At 42.1% G+C, this 18,056-nt stretch overlaps 1 protein-coding gene across 4 annotated transcripts in view; it reads right to left on the reverse strand.

Annotated features, from left to right (window-relative positions):
- WDFY4 (WDFY family member 4) overlaps positions 1–18,056 on the reverse strand; it is a 613,830-nt gene that overhangs the window by 20,869 nt on the left and 574,905 nt on the right. For 3 of the 4 annotated variants that reach the window (XM_033941175.1, XM_033941173.1, XM_033941174.1), the window contains exons 59-60: positions 16,384–16,566; positions 15,221–15,305 (exon numbers count right to left, since the gene is read on the reverse strand). In XM_033941175.1, coding sequence (XP_033797066.1) covers positions 15,221–15,305; positions 16,384–16,566 — 268 coding nt within the window. The remainder of the gene's footprint in view (positions 1–15,220; positions 15,306–16,383; positions 16,567–18,056) is intronic. The other variant, XM_033941176.1, reaches the window with a different exon arrangement.

Genomic DNA, 18,056 nt, shown 5'->3' on the forward strand with positions numbered 1-18,056 from the left:
GAGCAGACTGGGCTAGCTCTGAGGAGAGCTGAATCCTCAGGTGCAGCTGGGACTAAATTAATACTGAGAGCAAGTTTGAACTTTATTTTGTGCTGTTTATTTTCTTGCTTCTTTTGGTATTTTTGTTTTGCTGCTGTTTGGAGTTCTGACAATTTGCCAACTGTATTGATGAACTACTTACCTTTATGAAGGAAGGAATAAAATTGAATTATTCTCCTATGAACTACAATTGTTGTAGCTTTGATTTATGGTTCCTGTCTAAAGTCCAGTCCTGCAGGGTGACTCCATTTTGGGTCACACGCTGGTGTGCTATTTTGAGGTAACCACTTGTAGCGCTGTAGAGCCCTGGTCTGGGCTACAGTGGTGGCTACAATATTCAGTCAAACCTCGGTTTGCGAGTGTTTAGTAAGACGAGCAAAACACTCAAGCAAATCGTGCCTCACAAACCGAGCATTGACTTGATTTGCGAGCCCCCCCCTTGAGAACCGGCATTGCCCACGAATGCCCCCCACCCCCCGAGAAATGGCATCGCCTGCACAAACTCAAACTCAAACTCTTACCCCAATCTGGCACCAGCATGCAGCACCAACCCACAGCACGTGCTGGTGCTGGTGCCTGCAGATCCTGCCTTTTGCCGCTGGGCTGGGCCTTGAGCATCTGCGCATGCTCAAGGCCTTCTGGCTCCAGCTCTAAAGCCTTGAGCATGCGCAGATGCTCAAGGCCCAGCCCAGCAGCAAGAGGCAGGATTTGCAGGCACCGGCACCAGCACCAGCACCAGCACGTCCTGTGGGTTGGTGCTGCGAGCCTCCCCCTTGAGAACCGGCATTGCCCACGAATGCCCCCCACCCCCCGAGAAATGGCATCGCCTGCACAAACTCAAACTCAAACTCTTACCCCAATCTGGCACCAGCATGCAGCACCAACCCACAGCACGTGCTGGTGCTGGTGCCTGCAGATCCTGCCTTTTGCCGCTGGGCTGGGCCTTGAGCATCTGCGCATGCTCAAGGCCTTCTGGCTCCAGCTCTAAAGCCTTGAGCATGCGCAGATGCTCAAGGCCCAGCCCAGCAGCAAGAGGCAGGATTTGCAGGCACCGGCACCAGCACCAGCACCAGCACGTCCTGTGGGTTGGTACTGCGTGGTGGTGCCAGATCGGGTTAAGAGTTTGAGTTTGGGTTTGGGCTGGTTCTCGGGGATGGGGGACGTTCGCAAGGGGGTGATGCCGGTTTGGGGGGGGGGGGCATTCACGGGCGATGCCAGTTCACGGGGGAGGGGGGTGATGTGATGGAAGCGTGTCAGTGGCCTTGGGGGTGGCGGGTCTTTTTGGGATGTGGTGGAGTGGGGTGGAAGCAAGCAGAGCCGGTGGGTGGGAGGGGGGGCAACAAATCAAGCAAGTTTCCCTTACTTCCTATGGGGAAACTCGCTTTAATATATGAGCACGCATGCTCACAAACAAGGTTCCACTATATATATATATATATATATATATATATATATATATATATATGTATATATATATATATATATATATGATATTTTCTCCATCCCATCTCTGAGGTGCATTAATACTCAGAGGGATACTATCTTTTCAGTTACGGTCCCTCAAAGCTGAAATTAACTGCCGAAACAATTGAGGGAAGAAAGAACATTAGACAGATTCAAAGGAACATTAAGAACCTTTATGTATAAAGACACATTTGATACATAGGATTTACACGAGGCCTCACTTACAAATCCATCCTGTCCTTATGTCTTTCCCTTTTACTGTTATCTTTCCTTTATCAATTGTAGTTCCTTACGATTCCTTTCATTTTAGTTCATAGCTTATTTGTTGTCGTTTGTGTTATTATTTACTAAATCATATTGTCTGTCTTCCCCATTTTATATTGTACATCGCTTTGAACTCTTTGAAATTGTGATACAATCAAATTTTTAAATAAACTTGAAACTTAAACTTGAAACTATACAGTAAGTATATATATATATGTGTGTGTGTGTGTTTATACATACACATACATATACACATTTCATTGCTATTGGGTTTTTTTCTAGCTCATAAGCTTCACTTTCCCTTTAATGAAGTCTGGATAATGCATGCATGTGATATGATTCAGAACGTGTGAACCTGCAGACTCCACTGCCATTAGAGAACCAGTAATTATCACCAGAAGAGCACTTATTGCTGCTGTATATTTAAACAAGGCAAGGCAGAAGAGCTCTGAGGAAGGCAGTCAGTCTAATTGTTGGCATGTTAACAAATCAGTTTCTTGTAGCTAACAAATAACAGCAGTATCCTGGCATAGACAAAGCCTTTTAGGGAACGACATACACAGCTAGAAATACATGGCTCCCTGAATCCACGGTTTCAGCATCCGCAGATTCGGTTATTTGTGATTTTTAAACAACAACAACAAAAAAAACAGTTTAATTTTTCAGACTATTTTAAGCCCTGTAAGCCCCCCCTCCCCCTTTAAGCCTTACCTGGTGGTCTAGTGGGTTTTCGGGGCAGGAGCGATCTTCCCATGCTCCTGCCCCATGCAGATCGCTCATAGGAAATGGTTGCCTAGAGCTCCCGTCGTCTCGAGAGCTCAAGGCAGCCATTTCCTATGAGCGATCTGCACAGGGTAGGAGCATGGTAAGATCGCTCCTGCCCCAAAAATCCACTTGACCACCAGGTAAGGCTTAAGGGGAGCTTACAGGGCTTAAAATAGCCAGGGGGGGGGGGAAGATGGGGTTAGGGGCAGAACCGGCCTGAATATTATTCGTGTTTTTTTAATATTCATGGGCTGCCTCTGCCCCTAATCGCCGTGAATACAGAGGGAGAAGTGTATGTTAGTGGCTGGGTTTCTTTTAATGCACATTTCATCTATGGATGACGATCATCCACTTGCTTATCTACCTTCACAGGAGGATTTCATGAGAAATGTTTTGCTGGAAACATTTTTTTTTAAAGACCTTTAGTTCTAGGGAAAGCCCACTTTTGCAAAGTCACTTTGAACTTTAGCACCTCAGCCTCCAGGAATAGAATTTTAGAGTTCTAAGGAGCTGGACATACTGAGACAGCTTTGATATTAATTCAGGCATGAAGATATGTGTTTCAGAGCGAAACATAAGTGCATAAGTGGGGAGTGTGTGCCGTAATGGTTAGAGCTACAGCCTCAGCGCCCTGAGGTTGTGGGTTCAAATCCCATGCTGTCCTTGTGACCCTGGGCAAGTCCCCCATTGCCTCAGGTACATTAGATAGAGTGTGAACCCATCAGGACAGACAGGAAAATACTTGAAGTGCCTGTATGCAAACTACTTAGGCTATAAGTGGTATATAAATGCTAAAATAAATAAATCTTAGACTCACCGTTAAGATCCGCTCTAAGATAGCATTCTGTAAAGTGTGCTCAATGCAGATCACCCTTTACAGAAGTGATTTTCAAACTTTTTTTTTAAATCTCATGGCACATTTACAAAACACAAAAACTGTCAAGGCACACCACTGGTTCATAATAACCCACATCTGCCCGTTCCCATTAAGATGCATTCAAGTCCTACCCATCCCACAAGTAATCTCTTCTATCCTTACCCATACCTTAGCCTTCAGGAGTAGTTATTTTTTTCAATTATACTACCGAAATGCTAGCGTGTGGCAGCTAAACTGTTAGTTATTTTTGTTGCCTAAGTATTAATTTGACAAATGTAACCATGCTGTGCTCCCAAGACAAATCTGTACCTCTAATTATAATTAGCGATCCACATGACTGCTTCCACTGTTTAGCCTTAAAAATATGCCTAAGTTTGGCAGCAATCAGCTTCAGTATGGTATAAGAACAACTGGTTCCTAAAAAATAGCATCAGAAAAAAGGCAAACTTGGAGGCGAACCCTAAGCAGTGCCAAGTCCATCTTGTGCTGTACTCAACAAGGTTTATTTTACACATCAGTTCATTACATCTATGAAAACTGCGCTATTCTTTCAACTCTTAAATACCTACAAGTAGTCTTGTAAAAATTACTGCACAAAAGTAACCATACCTACATTTACTTGTCCCTCTTGTAAGAAGCATACTTCAGATGTACATACTTTTTAAACTGAGTCCACTTAAAAAAAGAGAGGCACAAACTCAAGAAATATGTTACGATACTAGTGTAATAAGTGAGGTCTGAGTAGGCACATGCATGATTTGGAGTGTTTTGACTTTATGTTGAAAATTACCTCCCCCTTAGTTCCATTGGACAAGTCTTGCGAGTCCTCGCTTTACTAATTCAGCAAATCTGCACTTACTCTCTGCATGGCTGATGCAGCAAGGCTCACAATGACACATGCATGTCACCCCACGCATGTGTTTGTAGATCAGGTAATTTCTGATGCTGCTAGCCCGTGCACATATCAGTGTGAGCCTTGCTACATCTGCCTGGGCAGAGAGTAAGTACGACCAGAGGCGTAGCGAGGGTGAGAGATGCCCATGGCGGTGGCACTCCTCCCCCGCCATCTTCTCTACTCCACCCCAATTCTTCATCTTTACTTTTTCTCCCCCGCTCCCCCCCATGTACAGCATCTTTCCTCGCCTCTCACCGATCCCTTTGTGCAGCAGCTCCGAGGCCTCCAAAAAGAGCAGCAGCACTCTGAATGGGCCTTCCCTCTGCAGCGTCTTTCTATCCCACCCTCCCATCACTGTGCAGCAGAACCCCACCGACCCTCCCACCGTAAGCCTGACATATCTCCATCTCCGAAGCCTCCAAAGCAGTGGTGGCTGCTTTGCGGCCTTACCCGCCGGGGCTTTCCCTCTGCTGTGTCACTGATGGGGGGATTAAGTGACATGCCCAGGGTCACAAGGAGCAGCATAGGATTGAACCCATAATCTCAGGGTGCTGAGGCTGTAGCTTTAACCATTGCACCACACACTTCCGGCAGCCATTGTTCTATGTTTAATGTTTTCTATTTTCTATTTACCTTTGAAAATAAAGATACTGGACCTTAAACATCAGATGTGAGAACATGCCATCTTGCTTGACCTCAGAGAATCATGCAATCGCTTGAAACACAGTTCATCTGAGCCTTTGTAAACTGAAGTAGAATTAAGTAACTTAGACCAATCTAATGAAGCTGCCTTGAAATCTACTAATTAGAGTGGGAGGGTGGTGATATTGAGTCCTTGATTAATTACAAAGAGCAGAGGTGGATTTTTGATCTCCACACTCTGGAGCCCAATGGACTCAATGCCGAACTGGACTGGACGTCCTTAACTAGAGACGTCTCTCCTCTGTATGGCTGGTAGGGAGAGTCAGGTTCAGCCTATCAGTTATCCCTTGTCTTTATGACATGGGATGGGCGATGCAGTCTTTTAACTTAGTTCGCTGGATGAGCCTTGTTGCCTGCTTTGTTTAAAAGTGATTCAACTAAAAAAATAGTAAGCTTATATTGAATTTATACCTATAAATGTATTTATTGGTTGTAAATTAATTTTTCAACTGTGCTTTGTTGTTTCTTTATCGTAGTTTTGCCACGCCTTGAAGCAGTACCATTGCACGAAACATGCATGTCGGCATTGGCGCTCTGCTGTTCCTGGTATCAGTTAAATCTGAACTAGGACTTCAAAGATAAGTCTTCAATAAATTATTTTTTCAAGATGGATAGCCGATTGATTAAAATATAAATATAAACCAATGAAAATAACATGATATAAATGTCTAGAAGTATATGAGCCTATGAGGAAGCATCAGTGGCAAATAGCCCCACAAACTTATACCTTGAGTTATTGCTGGAAGTTACAACTATCACTGCAAAGTTTGGTGAAGAATCTTGTTAAATAAATGGAATGATTTGTATAATTTGGTGAATGCTGACATAATTACAATTCGGGAAAAAAATCTTTTCAGCTGGTTTAAGTGACTGAAATCTACTAACAGCATTTAGTCCTCCTGTTTACTATTGTGCATTTTTGTAGCAAATTAATAGCTCAAATAAAGACATTTGCTCCAGAATTATAATTATTATTAGTTCATATTAATATAGTTCTACCAGGTGTATGCAGCACTTTAAAGAAACATGCATTATAAGGTCCCTGCTTTTTGAAGCTTACAATCTGATAAGGCAGACAGAAAAATTAAAGCAGTGAGGCCAGTTGTATGCTGTCAGACCTAATAAAAGTCTCTCTGGGGAAGTGGATAAAATGTGAAACACCTCTCATTTAGTGGGTTTTACAGTAGTGAGAAACGGCATCATGTGAAAAAGGCTTTATGTTGGCCATGCCTTATTATACAAAATCTGCACATGAAAAATTATTTTTGTTGAATTGCATATTTATCTTATTGCGATTCAGGATTCACTATGATTACATTCTCTGCTGAGGGCAAGTTTCCCTGATCCATACCACAGTAGGCTCCTGGTTTTATAAACTGTGCCATGCATGCAAAAGCTGCCAGTCTGACCAGTATGCATTTTGATCCCCGAGCCAGGTAAATCAAAAGTAAAGGGGTTATTTTACTAAAGTGCAATGAAATTCAGGCTTAACGCATTGCAAAGTAGAAACCCAGACTTAATTTGCATTAAAGCCTATGTTTTCCAATTAGCATACGCTAATTAGAACTTGATAGCTGGATAACGCAGAAATGGCCACTCTCTTCCTCTTCGTTTCAGTATTTTCTTCTACTAGTGGTTTTTAAAATTTTTTTTATCATTTTTAAGCATCTTTAAGAGCATAAAATCTTTAAGAGCAGAAAAACCCACAACATAGGTTAAATTCAGCACTAATCCAAAACAAACAATAAACACATCTAAAAAAGAAAAAAGAGAGGAGGCTTGTGGGTTTATTAGTTTTATGTATAGATTGTAAGCTGCCCAGATGGCTACCAATGAGTGGGAAAGCAAATGGCTAATTAATCTGGAAACAAAAGACAGGTACACATTCTTTTGCTGGATTAGGAACATATTAAATGCCCTATTATTGAGAATAGTTCACAAGGTCTTACTTAGTGAATTGGCTATTATACTGGAAAAGAGCTAGGTATTTTTCACTTTGTCAATACAGGGGCTCATTTTCAAAGCACTTAGACATAGAAACCTATAGACTTTGTGTGTCTAAGTGCTTTGAAAATGAACCTCTATATGTTCTAAATGAGGTTAACACCTTATTAAACCTCAGGGAAACACTGCTACAAAAAAGGACATGAGATTATTGGGGGCAAGACCTGTATATTTATCATGTGCCATTAGTTGATTTACTGGAAAGGTCTGAACTGTTTTTATTTATCCAGCTTGATATGCTATTCTTGATTGGAAGGTCCTTGAGTGGCTTACAGTAAATACACACACATGGGTAAGTACAGTAATAGTATACAATCGCAAATATGTAAAAAAAATTAGGTTTACCTTGCTCTTTCTCTCTCCCCTCCCCCACCTAAAATATTTCTCTGCTCCTGTTCTCTGGTTCACTGCAGCACAAAATGTGTAATAGCCCCCCTTGTACAAGAAGAAGTTGATTTCTCTCTTGGTAGCCATCTTAGTGCTTGTTTAAAATGGCCACTAGTGGGTGCTGTAATCAGCAGGGACTGGAAACGTGTTTCAGGCTCTGTACCGGGGCCAGTTTTGTTTTTACGAGGACAAGAGAAATACATGTGCAAGAACCAGTGAAAGCATAGTGCCACGTGTACAAGTGGAGTGCAGAAGTAGCCTAACGATTAAAGCAGCCCAATTCAAATCCCACTGCAGCTCCTTTTTATTTTAGACAAGTCCCTTAATCCTCCACTGCCTTAGATACAAACTCAGATTGTGAGCAGTCTAAGGACAGAAAAATACCCACTGTCTCTGAATTTACACTCTTTTGATGGCTTGAAGGTGGTATATAAGAAATCAAATTTAAAAAATAAATAAATAAAACAAGTGATATAAAATAATACAACTTATACATGTATTTAGCAAGACAGCCACTTGGACATGGAACAGTGGACTTGATGCCACTTTGAGGTCAAAGCACCGCCTTTCTCTGCTGGGTTATACATATAAGTTGTGCTATTAAGAACATAAGAACGTAATAAAAACTATACTGCGTCAGACCAAGATCCAGTAAGCTCAGCATCCTGTCTCCAACAGAGGCTGCTTTTAACTCCGAACTTTCACTTACTTGTAAGGTATCCATGTCTGTTTCAATCATTCTCACTGTAAATAATTCCCAAACCCCTATTTGACATGTTTGTCGCTTCTGATTAGATTATAAGCTCTGTCGAGCAAGGATTGTCTCTTACGTGTTTAATGTACAATGCTGGTACGTCTAGCAGTGCACAGAAATTAGTAGCAGTACCAAGACCCAAAAATAGATCCACCTGCTGTCACTGCTTCTTTTTTTCCTCCTTGTATGTGGATTTCTAGGAGCGGATTTACACGTATTTTACAAAAGTCTATGTTCTGCAAGCCATTTCTGAAATTTTTGGAAAAGAAAAAAAAACCAGGTAACATAGAAACATAGTGGCCCGTCCAGTCTGCCCATTCCCAGCATCCACTATCTCCTCCTCTCCCTAAGAGATCCCATGTGCCTGTCCCACGCTTTTTTTGAATTCAAACACAGTCTTGGTCTCCACCACCTCTACCGGGAGACTATTCCACACATCTGCCACCTTGTCTGTAAAAAAAAGTATTTCCTGAGTCTATCACCTCTTATCCTATGCCCTCTCATTCTGGCGTTTTCCTTCATTTGAAAAAGGATCACTTCCTGTATAGGGAGACATTTAAATATCTCTATCATATCCCCTCTCTCCTGGCTTTCCTTCAGAGTATACAGTACATATTAAGGTCTCTTAAGTCTGTCCCCCTACGATCTAAAGACCACTAATCAATTTTATAACAGCTCTCTGGACCGATTCCATCCTATTATATCTTTTTGAAGGAGCGGTCTCCAGAATAGCACACAGGGCTCCTTTTACGACGGTGCGCTAGTGTTTATAGCGCACACACTGGATTAGCGCGCACTAGCCGAAAAACTGCTCAAGAGGAGGTGGTAGTGGCTAGCGTGTGCGGCATTTTAGTGCGCGCTATTCTGCGTGTTAACGCACCTTCGTAAAAGGAGCCCACAGTGTTCCAAATGGGGCCTCACCAGAGACTTATACAACGGCACTATTACCTCCTTTTTCCTACTGGCCATTGCTCTCCCTGTGCACCCAACGCTTCTTTCTAGCTTTGACCATCGCCTTTTCTACCTGTTTTGCCACCTTAAGATCATTAGACATAATCACCCCCAAGTCCTGCTTCTTTTTTTTATTGTACACAGAAATGGTGTCAGGTCAAAAGCGCGCCGGGACAAAGGCGCGGGCAGACAATTGAGCGCAGCGCGGAGGTGCACGCCGCAGAAAATTACTGTTTTTAGGGCTCTGACGGGGTGTGGGGGGGGGAGCCCCCCCACTTTACTTAATAGAGATCGTGCCACGTTGTGGGGGCGTTGTGGGGGGTTTGGGGGGGTTGTAACCCCCCACATTTTACTGAAAACTTCACTTTTTCCCTGTTTTTAGGGAAAAAGTTGTTTACAGTAAAATGTGGAGGGTTACAACCCCCCAAACCCCCGGCAACGCAGGCGCAATCTCTATTAAGTAAACTGGGGGGGCTCCCCAACAAAACCCCCTGTCGGAGCCCCTAAAAACTGTAATTTTCTTCGACGCGCGCCTCCGTCTTGCGCTCAGTTGTCGGTGCTTGCCTTTGTCTTTCGCGGGGTTCTCTATGAACCCACAGAAATATTTGCCTCCTATACTATACTGTTCGCTTGGATTTTTGCAGCCCAAGTGCATGACCCTGCATTTTGTAGCATTACATTTTAGTTGCCAATTACTGGACCATTCTTCAAGCTTCGTTAGATCCTGCCTCATATTACTCACACCCTCCAGGTATCCATTTAAAGTTACATGTAGATTTTTAAAGTGGCATTTACAGCATATTGTCATTATTAGGATTTATTTACTGCCTTTTAGAAGAAATTCATTCAAGGCGGTATATTTATATGTTTTCCTGCTTATGAAAATACATTTGTCAGACCACTAAATATTGACCTCTGGATGTTTTGCTGTTTTTAAATATTAAAACAATAAAAGCAGCTTTTATTCAGGGCATAGGAGGCTTAGGTGGCCACAGATATCCTACGAGCTCGTACCAGCTCAAAAGTCAGAAAAACAGAATTGGCAACAGGGCCAGGCCAATTATTAGGCACGATGAGGCAAGTTGCCTAGGGTAGTAACTTCTGGGGGAGAGGGCAGCAAAATGTAGTTGCCGTCAAAGCAAAATAAGAGATCTTGACAGTCCCACTAGCTCAAAGAATCATCAGCACATACTTTAACCTGAATGTTGTGATGATCGTGATTGTTTATTATTAGAATCTCAGAGGCCGATATTCGGAGCAATTTAAGGGGGTTAGAGAGGCTCTGGCCACTTAATTTGCCTGTTGCCACCCAACTGCCGATATTTAGTGGCATTAAGCCAGAAAGTGCTGCTGAATATCATCTCTAGCCACCCCCCAAAAAAAGTGGGCTGGTCAGGAGCAGGCCAAGGGGTAAGCTAGGGCAGAGGTGAGGAGTGTCCTAGTGGTAGAGCCACTCAATCCTCCATTGCCTCAGTACAAAATAAGTACGTGTATATATGTCCCATTCCCTTTCTTTTCCCTTATGCGGATGCCAGTGATATTCAGCCAGGACCTGCATAATAATTTTATTAAAAAAAGACCCCCTGAAGCCCCCAATTCCCCTCCCAAACCCGCAATACTCCCTTCCTCGAAGCCCATGGCACACCTTCCCTCTCCCCACATCAGGCCCCACCTCCCTTGTCTAGGTAGGCCGCCTCCAGGCATACCTAAATTACCTGGTGGTCCAGTGGGGCGGGGGGGGGGGAGTTCGTTGGGGGCAGGAGCATGCCCCCCCCCCAACTCCTGTCCCTTTGCTGGTGCCTCTCCTGTCCCTTTCACTGGCTCTGTTTGGAAATGACTTCCAAGAGAGAATGATACAGTACCTGAACCTTGCCTAAATGAGGGAAGGTGTGACAAAAAATAATGTATGCAGATTATATTAGCCTCTTTCTAGATGAGGAAAAATGGATAAATTAAAAAAAAAGAAAAGGCAAGGAGAGCGGGCCCTTCTATAGTATCCGGACCTACAATATTCTACTCACAGGTTGCATTTTTTTTGCAGTAATGCTCAGACCCTGTGCAAAATATTTACGTTGGCATTTAAACTATAAGACAAGGAGTGCTGCTTCTTCCCACACTACCCCATTAGAATATTTCCGCTCGATAATTTATTGAATGATCTGTCCACATACTTTAGGAAGGATGCAGCTTAGCAAAGAGGAGCTATAGCAGCCCTGTAAACCATGAAGCAAAAGGTCAAGTGCTTTGAAAATGCCAGGAGAGTCCCAGTTCCATTTACAGTAGAAAGCCTATTATATACATTCAGGAAGAAAAAGTAGGTAAACAACCACCAGTCAGGATAGCATTTTTATGTTTTAAATTGCCTTTATTCCTGTCATATTTGGCAGTTGCTATTTCCTTTTTCTTGTTCCCCTCCCCATGACTTTGGGTTAACCACTCTCCACTTCCAAACATAACCGGATAGTGCCACTGAAAATGCCGGGTTAGCGCCTAAGCTGAAACTGGCTCTTTACTGGGTATTCAGCTCTTAACTGGCCAGGATAACCACAAAAATAGGACCATATAAAGCACAGTTCATCATAGCTGGTTAAGTACTGAATATTGCACTTAACTGGCTATATTTTAGCCGGTTGCATATGCCCAGATATTCCCTGCCAGGGTCTGAAGACGGTCTGTCATTGAAGAGCCAGGAATAGAGCTGGCGGTCTTCAGTATTTTGCTGCTGGCTGAATATTGACCCTGCTATGTCCACTTTTACAACATGTTGGGGCTGATTTAAATAAAGGCATTTTCTCATATATATGCAGAAAAAAATGCAGCTTATAATCTTATCACTATGGAGCAGGCATGTAATAACCTGTATATGTAAATTGAGTGTAGGCAGAATGTCCGAAGGAAGAGCCTGGCCAAGGTTTCCAGGGTGAAGCATGGATGAAGTTACATTTATGAACATCCTTTACAAAATCTGTGTCTTCATACATGCTTTTTACTCATGAACATTTACCTCTACTCCTGAGGAGGTGAAAATGATGGAAACGTCATTAAGGCTATGATTTCTGCAGATTTTGAGAGGTAATTTTATAAAGATGCATAGGTATTTTAGTATCTCTATAAAAGTGACCCAAAATAGGTGCTTGATTACCCTCCCATCCTAGGCAAATGGTTATAAAATTGCTTTCATTAGAATGATGAACTAGAACAGCCAAAATTCAAAATGATTTAGGTGGGTAGGAGAGGATGCTGGCCTCTTAAATTGCTTGTCTGTGGCTAACTGAGAATATTCAGCAGACTTAATCGATTAGCATCGCTTGATATTCGCGGTTAGCATCTGAGCTAACGTAATTATTCTGGGGGCGGAGTTGGCACTTATACGGTTAAGTGACGATATTCAGCCTTTGACCACATAAGATAGCCACTTAAATTGGGCCGCAAAATAGCAGTTCTATCTTTAAGTGGTTCAGCTTATGCGTTTAAGGATTGAATATCACACTTAAACATATAGAGAGGAATTTTCAATAGGATGTCTAAGTCCAACTTTGGAAGTTTTGAGAAAAACATCCAAAAATCGTGTGGAGAAAATGTCCATTTTTGAACCCACAAGACATCTATTTTTTTTTTCAAAAATAGCCCCTCAAGATATTTTGCCCAGCTTGACATCTAATTTTATTTTGCCATTATTCAAAAAAGTCCAAAACAAGTCATTTCCATATAAGAGGTTCCAGCATTTTTTAATGGACTGGCCTCACAAAGATGCCAACCAATGGAAAACCAGAAAAGATGACCCAAGTTTGCACAGTGAACAATGGCAACACCAAACCAAACAAAAATGTGGAAACCAAACAATGTTCCAAATCTTCTTTATTTATCCAAATGCATAAAACGCTATCCACATACATATTTGTGTAGTACGGACTCACAAAGATGCCAGCAGAGCAGTAGGGCAACCTATACAATATACAACCCCCATACAATATATCAGGGGTGCCCACACTTTTGGGGCTTGCGAGCTACTTTTAAAATGACCAAGTCAAAATGATCTACTAACAATAAAATTTAAAAAAACCACAAAGCACACTGTACGCAGAGAAAATGTTAATTATCATTTATATTCCGGGTTTTTTTCAAAGAGGTCAAGGCAGTTGACTTTATGCAATGTCACCTCAATAACAACTATACAACAATAGAAAAATATACCCCCCTCCCTTTTTACTAAACCGCAATAGTGGATTTTAGCGCAGGGAGCTACGCTGAATGTCTCACGCTGTTCTTGATGCTCATAGGTTCCCTGCGCTAAAAAACGCTATTGCAGTTTAGTAAAAGGGGGCCATAGTGCAAAATATAGATAGCAGATATAAATTCTCAAAACGGACACATTTTGATCACTAAATTGAAAATAAAATCATTTTTCCTACCTTTGTTGTCTGGTGATTTCATGAGTCTCTGGTTGCTCTGGTGATTTCATGAGTCTCTGGTTGCACTTTCTTCTTCTGACTGTGCATCCAATATTTCTTCCCTTCTTTCAGCCTTCCCTTCTTTCAGCTTTATGCTTCCAGACCTCATTCCCTCCACCAACTTTTTCTTCCTCTCTCCCTGCCCCCTCCCCTTTCTTTCTTTCTCCCTGCCCCCTTCTTTATTCTGTCTGGCTTTCTTTCTGTCTCCCTGCCCTCCTTTCTTTCTGTCTGTCTTTCTCTCTCCATGCCCCCTTTCTTTCTTTCTGCTTTCCTTCTTTCCTTCTGTCTCTCTGCCCCCCCTTCTTTCTGTCTCCCTGTCTGCCCCCTTTCTTTCTTTCTTCCTGCCCTCCCCCAAGCCACTGCTGCCACCATCAGGGAACAGGCCCCCAAACCACCGCCACCCCAAGCTCTCCTGCTTCCCGACGCAGAAGCGCCGGGCCGACCAGCCTTCACCCCTGACATCAATTCTGACGTCGGAGAGGAAGTTCTGGGCCAGCCAGGCAGTGATTGGCTGGTCCTGAACTTTCTCTCCGACATCAGAATTGACGTCAGGTGGGGAAGGCTGGTCGGCTTGGCGCTTCTGCGTCGGAAAGCAGGTAGAATGCGAAGGCAACATGATCGACTCGCGTTGCCTTTGCGATCAATCTTTTGGACACCCCTGCAATATATGGTAAGCCCTCTAAAACTCTCCCAAAACTCCAAACTCCCTCCAAAACTCCCCCCAAAATCTACTGTACTATCTACCACCCCAATAGACCTTATGTCTGCAGGTGTCACCTATATGGCAATACAGTAGTTTTTTTGTTGGACTCACACTTTCTATCACAAGTATACTAGTTAGGGTGGCATATGGGCCTGGGTCCCCCTTCTCTGCAGTCCACTGCACTGCCCATCAGGCTACTCCATAGACCTGCTTACAGCTCTAATAGGACTGGCCATAGTATCTGTAGCTGTCATAGAGACAGATATGTACTGTGTCATGCAACTATTTGGGAGGTGGGAGGGGGCCAGTGACTACTGGAGGAGTGTTGGGGACGATACATCCCTCCAGTGGTCATCTGGTCAGTTTGGGTCTAGTTCAAAACATCCATACTGAGCCCTGGATGTTTTGTAAATTGTTTGAATATCACTGTAAAATGTCCATGTGCTAAATCCATCCTAATCCTGCCCAAAACATGCCTCTAACAACTCCTCCTTAAGATTAAGATGCACTGGAGACAAAGCAACTAGAAAAGACGTCTAAAAAGTCAAAGTGCTGGTTTATGCCATCTTTTGGGCATCTATCTTTTTTTGAAAATAAGCCACTTAAGCTTTAGTGGTCAACCTAAAACCAGATGCTGGTGCCTGGACAAGGCCTAGCACTGAGTATCCAGGAATACATCTAGCAGCAGACATAAAAACACTGGTTATTATGGTATTAAATGGCACAGTCGTTTTATCTCCTATATTACAAGTCCTAATTACTATTATTGTAAAACACTGTAAGAAATAATTTTCATGCTACCTACTGGAACTATGATGCCTGAAATACTTACTAAGGGGTAACCATGGCACAGATTAATTCATGCATTTGTGAGTTAGGCTAATGGTTCATTTCTGTACAGTAAAGCTAATCTTTTGCTATTTAGTGTGCTCTGCCTATAAATCTTGCTCCACTATGATGTTACCTTTCTTTTCTGCATCAAGGGTTGAATTTCTTTGTGTTGCTGATTCTACACGAGAAGAAGCTTGAATAGATTCCATCTTCCATAGCTGTAAACAGAAGAGAATGCCTTAAAACACACTTAGTCCTAAATTTTATAAAAGGAGCCCAAAATTAGGCACCTAAATCAGTACACCTAGTTGAATTAGCTGCCTAAATTAACATTTTAATTAGCTTAATTTGTGTTGATAATGAGCAATAATGAGTTCGTAACTGTCAAAAATTAAAATTAATTGGGTGGTAGGCACTAGCTCGGTAGACGCCTACTGCTTTCGAGTAAGCACTTACCAGAAAGTATGCATGGCGATGGGCAGATTGTGGGCATATCTTGTGTGTGTTTTGCATCTAGGCTGTAACTTAGGTGCCGGTATTCAGACCAAGAAAACCTTGGCATAAATAAGGGGTGCCTAAGATTTTGACGCCTACTGATGCCTAAGTCCAATTGAGGCACCACAAGGTGCGATTTTATAAATGACGCCTAACTGAAGATTAACAGCATTCCTTAGCAATTGTTTTTTTAAAGCGCCATTTATAGAATCAGGGCCTTATAATTTAGTTTAGAAACACTTGCCAAGAATTGTAGACTTATATAGATTTTTAAATAAATAGCAAATAAATGGGAATAGTGGCACTTACATATGTATCAGGGATAGGAATAGGGAAGGATCAATTAAATTTCAATAAACTATAGTACAAAGGTGAATAAACATACCTAAAATAGTATTTATTAACAGACCAAAAAACAATAATGATAGCACAATTTTCCAAAACCAATAAAAATACAGAAGCACGATTGCCTGATTCGATTACACAGAGAAAAAAAATGCAATACAGATGAAAATGTTGCCAGACACAATGCAGATCTGAGTTTCGGTGATAAAAGCCTGCTTCAGGAATCACAAGATCCAGCCAATATTGTGTCTGACTAGTGTACAGGCAAATATTGGCCAGGAATACATCTAGCAATCATTTCAAGGGTTGGTAGCGAGTTAACTGGTCTGAAAATTGATTGGTTCCTGTTGCTAAAAAGTAGGTTACTAATAAAGAATTATCCTCTAAATAATGCATTATTTAGCATGTCACTATCTCATCAGCTAAAACCAATAACAATATGTAAGAGACACCTACCCTTACAACTCCATCAGCACACCCCGTGACTACGACACTGTGTGCATCCCAGTAATTTAGTTCAGTAATTAAGCAGCATAAAATGTTCCTTTCTGGGACTGAGGCTGTGTTAGCACTTGCTAGCAACTGCCCATTGATAGTCCAGAGATACAGATAGGTTCCTGCACAAGAGACAATATCACCCTATAATAGAAGAAGAAAAATAATCACAGTATTTCCTGGAAGCACAGCACAGAGATTGTCCCTATAACAACAACAAAAATATGTTACAGTTTAGAGATCCGCAAACCAATAGTGAAAGACATTATTCTCCTAAAGCAGATGAATAAGCAAAAGTGAAAGTCACTGTTCTTTAGTAAAGTAAGGGTGATGGATACTTAGGACAGCTGCCCAGTGAAATTGCAGAGGAAAAAAAATAATTGAATTTAAGGAAATCTAGGAGAAGCATAGAAAATCCTTAACAGCGAGAAGGCAAATGTCAAGAGGAGATTCAGAAAGGTTTGCAGTGTAACAACACAAAGGGCTCCTTTTACTAAGCTGTGATAGCGTTTTTAGCACGTGCAGAATTTTAGCGTGCGCTAAACCCACGCTACGTGGCTATAACCAACGCCAGCTCAATGCTGGCATTAGCATCTAGCGTGTGCAGCAATTCTGTGCACGCTAAAACCACTATCGTAGCTAAGTAAAAGGAGCCCAAAGTAAGATGTAGATAAGCTTTGTTGTTCTTAACTGACGTCATATTTTTAGGGAAGGTCCTGAGAAACAGACTGCTAAATGGTCTGCCAATTCCAAAATAATGAAGAATGAAGATGTAGGGGCAGACATGGTGATTAAAAAAACAGAAGACTTTATTATCAAATAAACTGGCTAAAAGGAATGCTTGACATGGCCGTGTTTCACCCAGTGAAGAATGCTTCAGGGGCTAAAAGGCCCTGTTAAACAAAACTAATACTTGTTCTGCCCTCATTAAAAAAAAGGGCTTTTAAAGGTTGTTTTGTGGTTTTTTGATTCGGCAGCTATTTTACGTATAGAGGCTATTTTACACATAGAAGCTCATTTTCAAAGCACTTAGATACACAAAGTACCATAGGTTTCTGTGGTACTTGTGTGTCTAATTGATTTGAAAATGAGTCCCATAGCGTTTTTAAATCTTTTTTAAAAAAATCTTTTGGATAGCTTAAAGCTGTTTTCATTAGTATACATGGTGCTTATGTGGATTTTTTTCCCCCTGGTGATGCAATGCAGCATCTACATAGTGGAACCACACAGTGGTGTAGTGAAGGTGAGAGGTGCCCAGGATGATGGCGAACACCTCCCCCACCTAACTTCACAAGCTCTTTCCCCACCTCTTCCCCCGTAACGTTCCTGGCGTGAGCAGCAACCCCTAAGCTGCTGTCATGCCAGCTCTTCCTCTGATATCACTTCCTAGGTGCGGGTCCAGGAAGTGACATCAGAGGAAGAGGCAATGCTACCAGTGTTTTAAGGGAAGCTCCAGTCACACTAAATGCTCTCTGTACAGTGATCCCCCTGATGTTTGGAGATTCTGGTAAGTGTTTTTTTTTTTTTAAACATTTTTTAGGACTTCTTTAGCTTTGTCCTAAGAAACTGCATGATGTATGCTGATGTACAAGGTGTGATAAAACAAATACGGTGAATGCTGCTGCCGAAAGCCA

This window comes from Geotrypetes seraphini, chromosome 4, assembly GCF_902459505.1.
Source record: "Geotrypetes seraphini chromosome 4, aGeoSer1.1, whole genome shotgun sequence".
Lineage (NCBI taxonomy): Eukaryota > Metazoa > Chordata > Amphibia > Gymnophiona > Dermophiidae > Geotrypetes > Geotrypetes seraphini.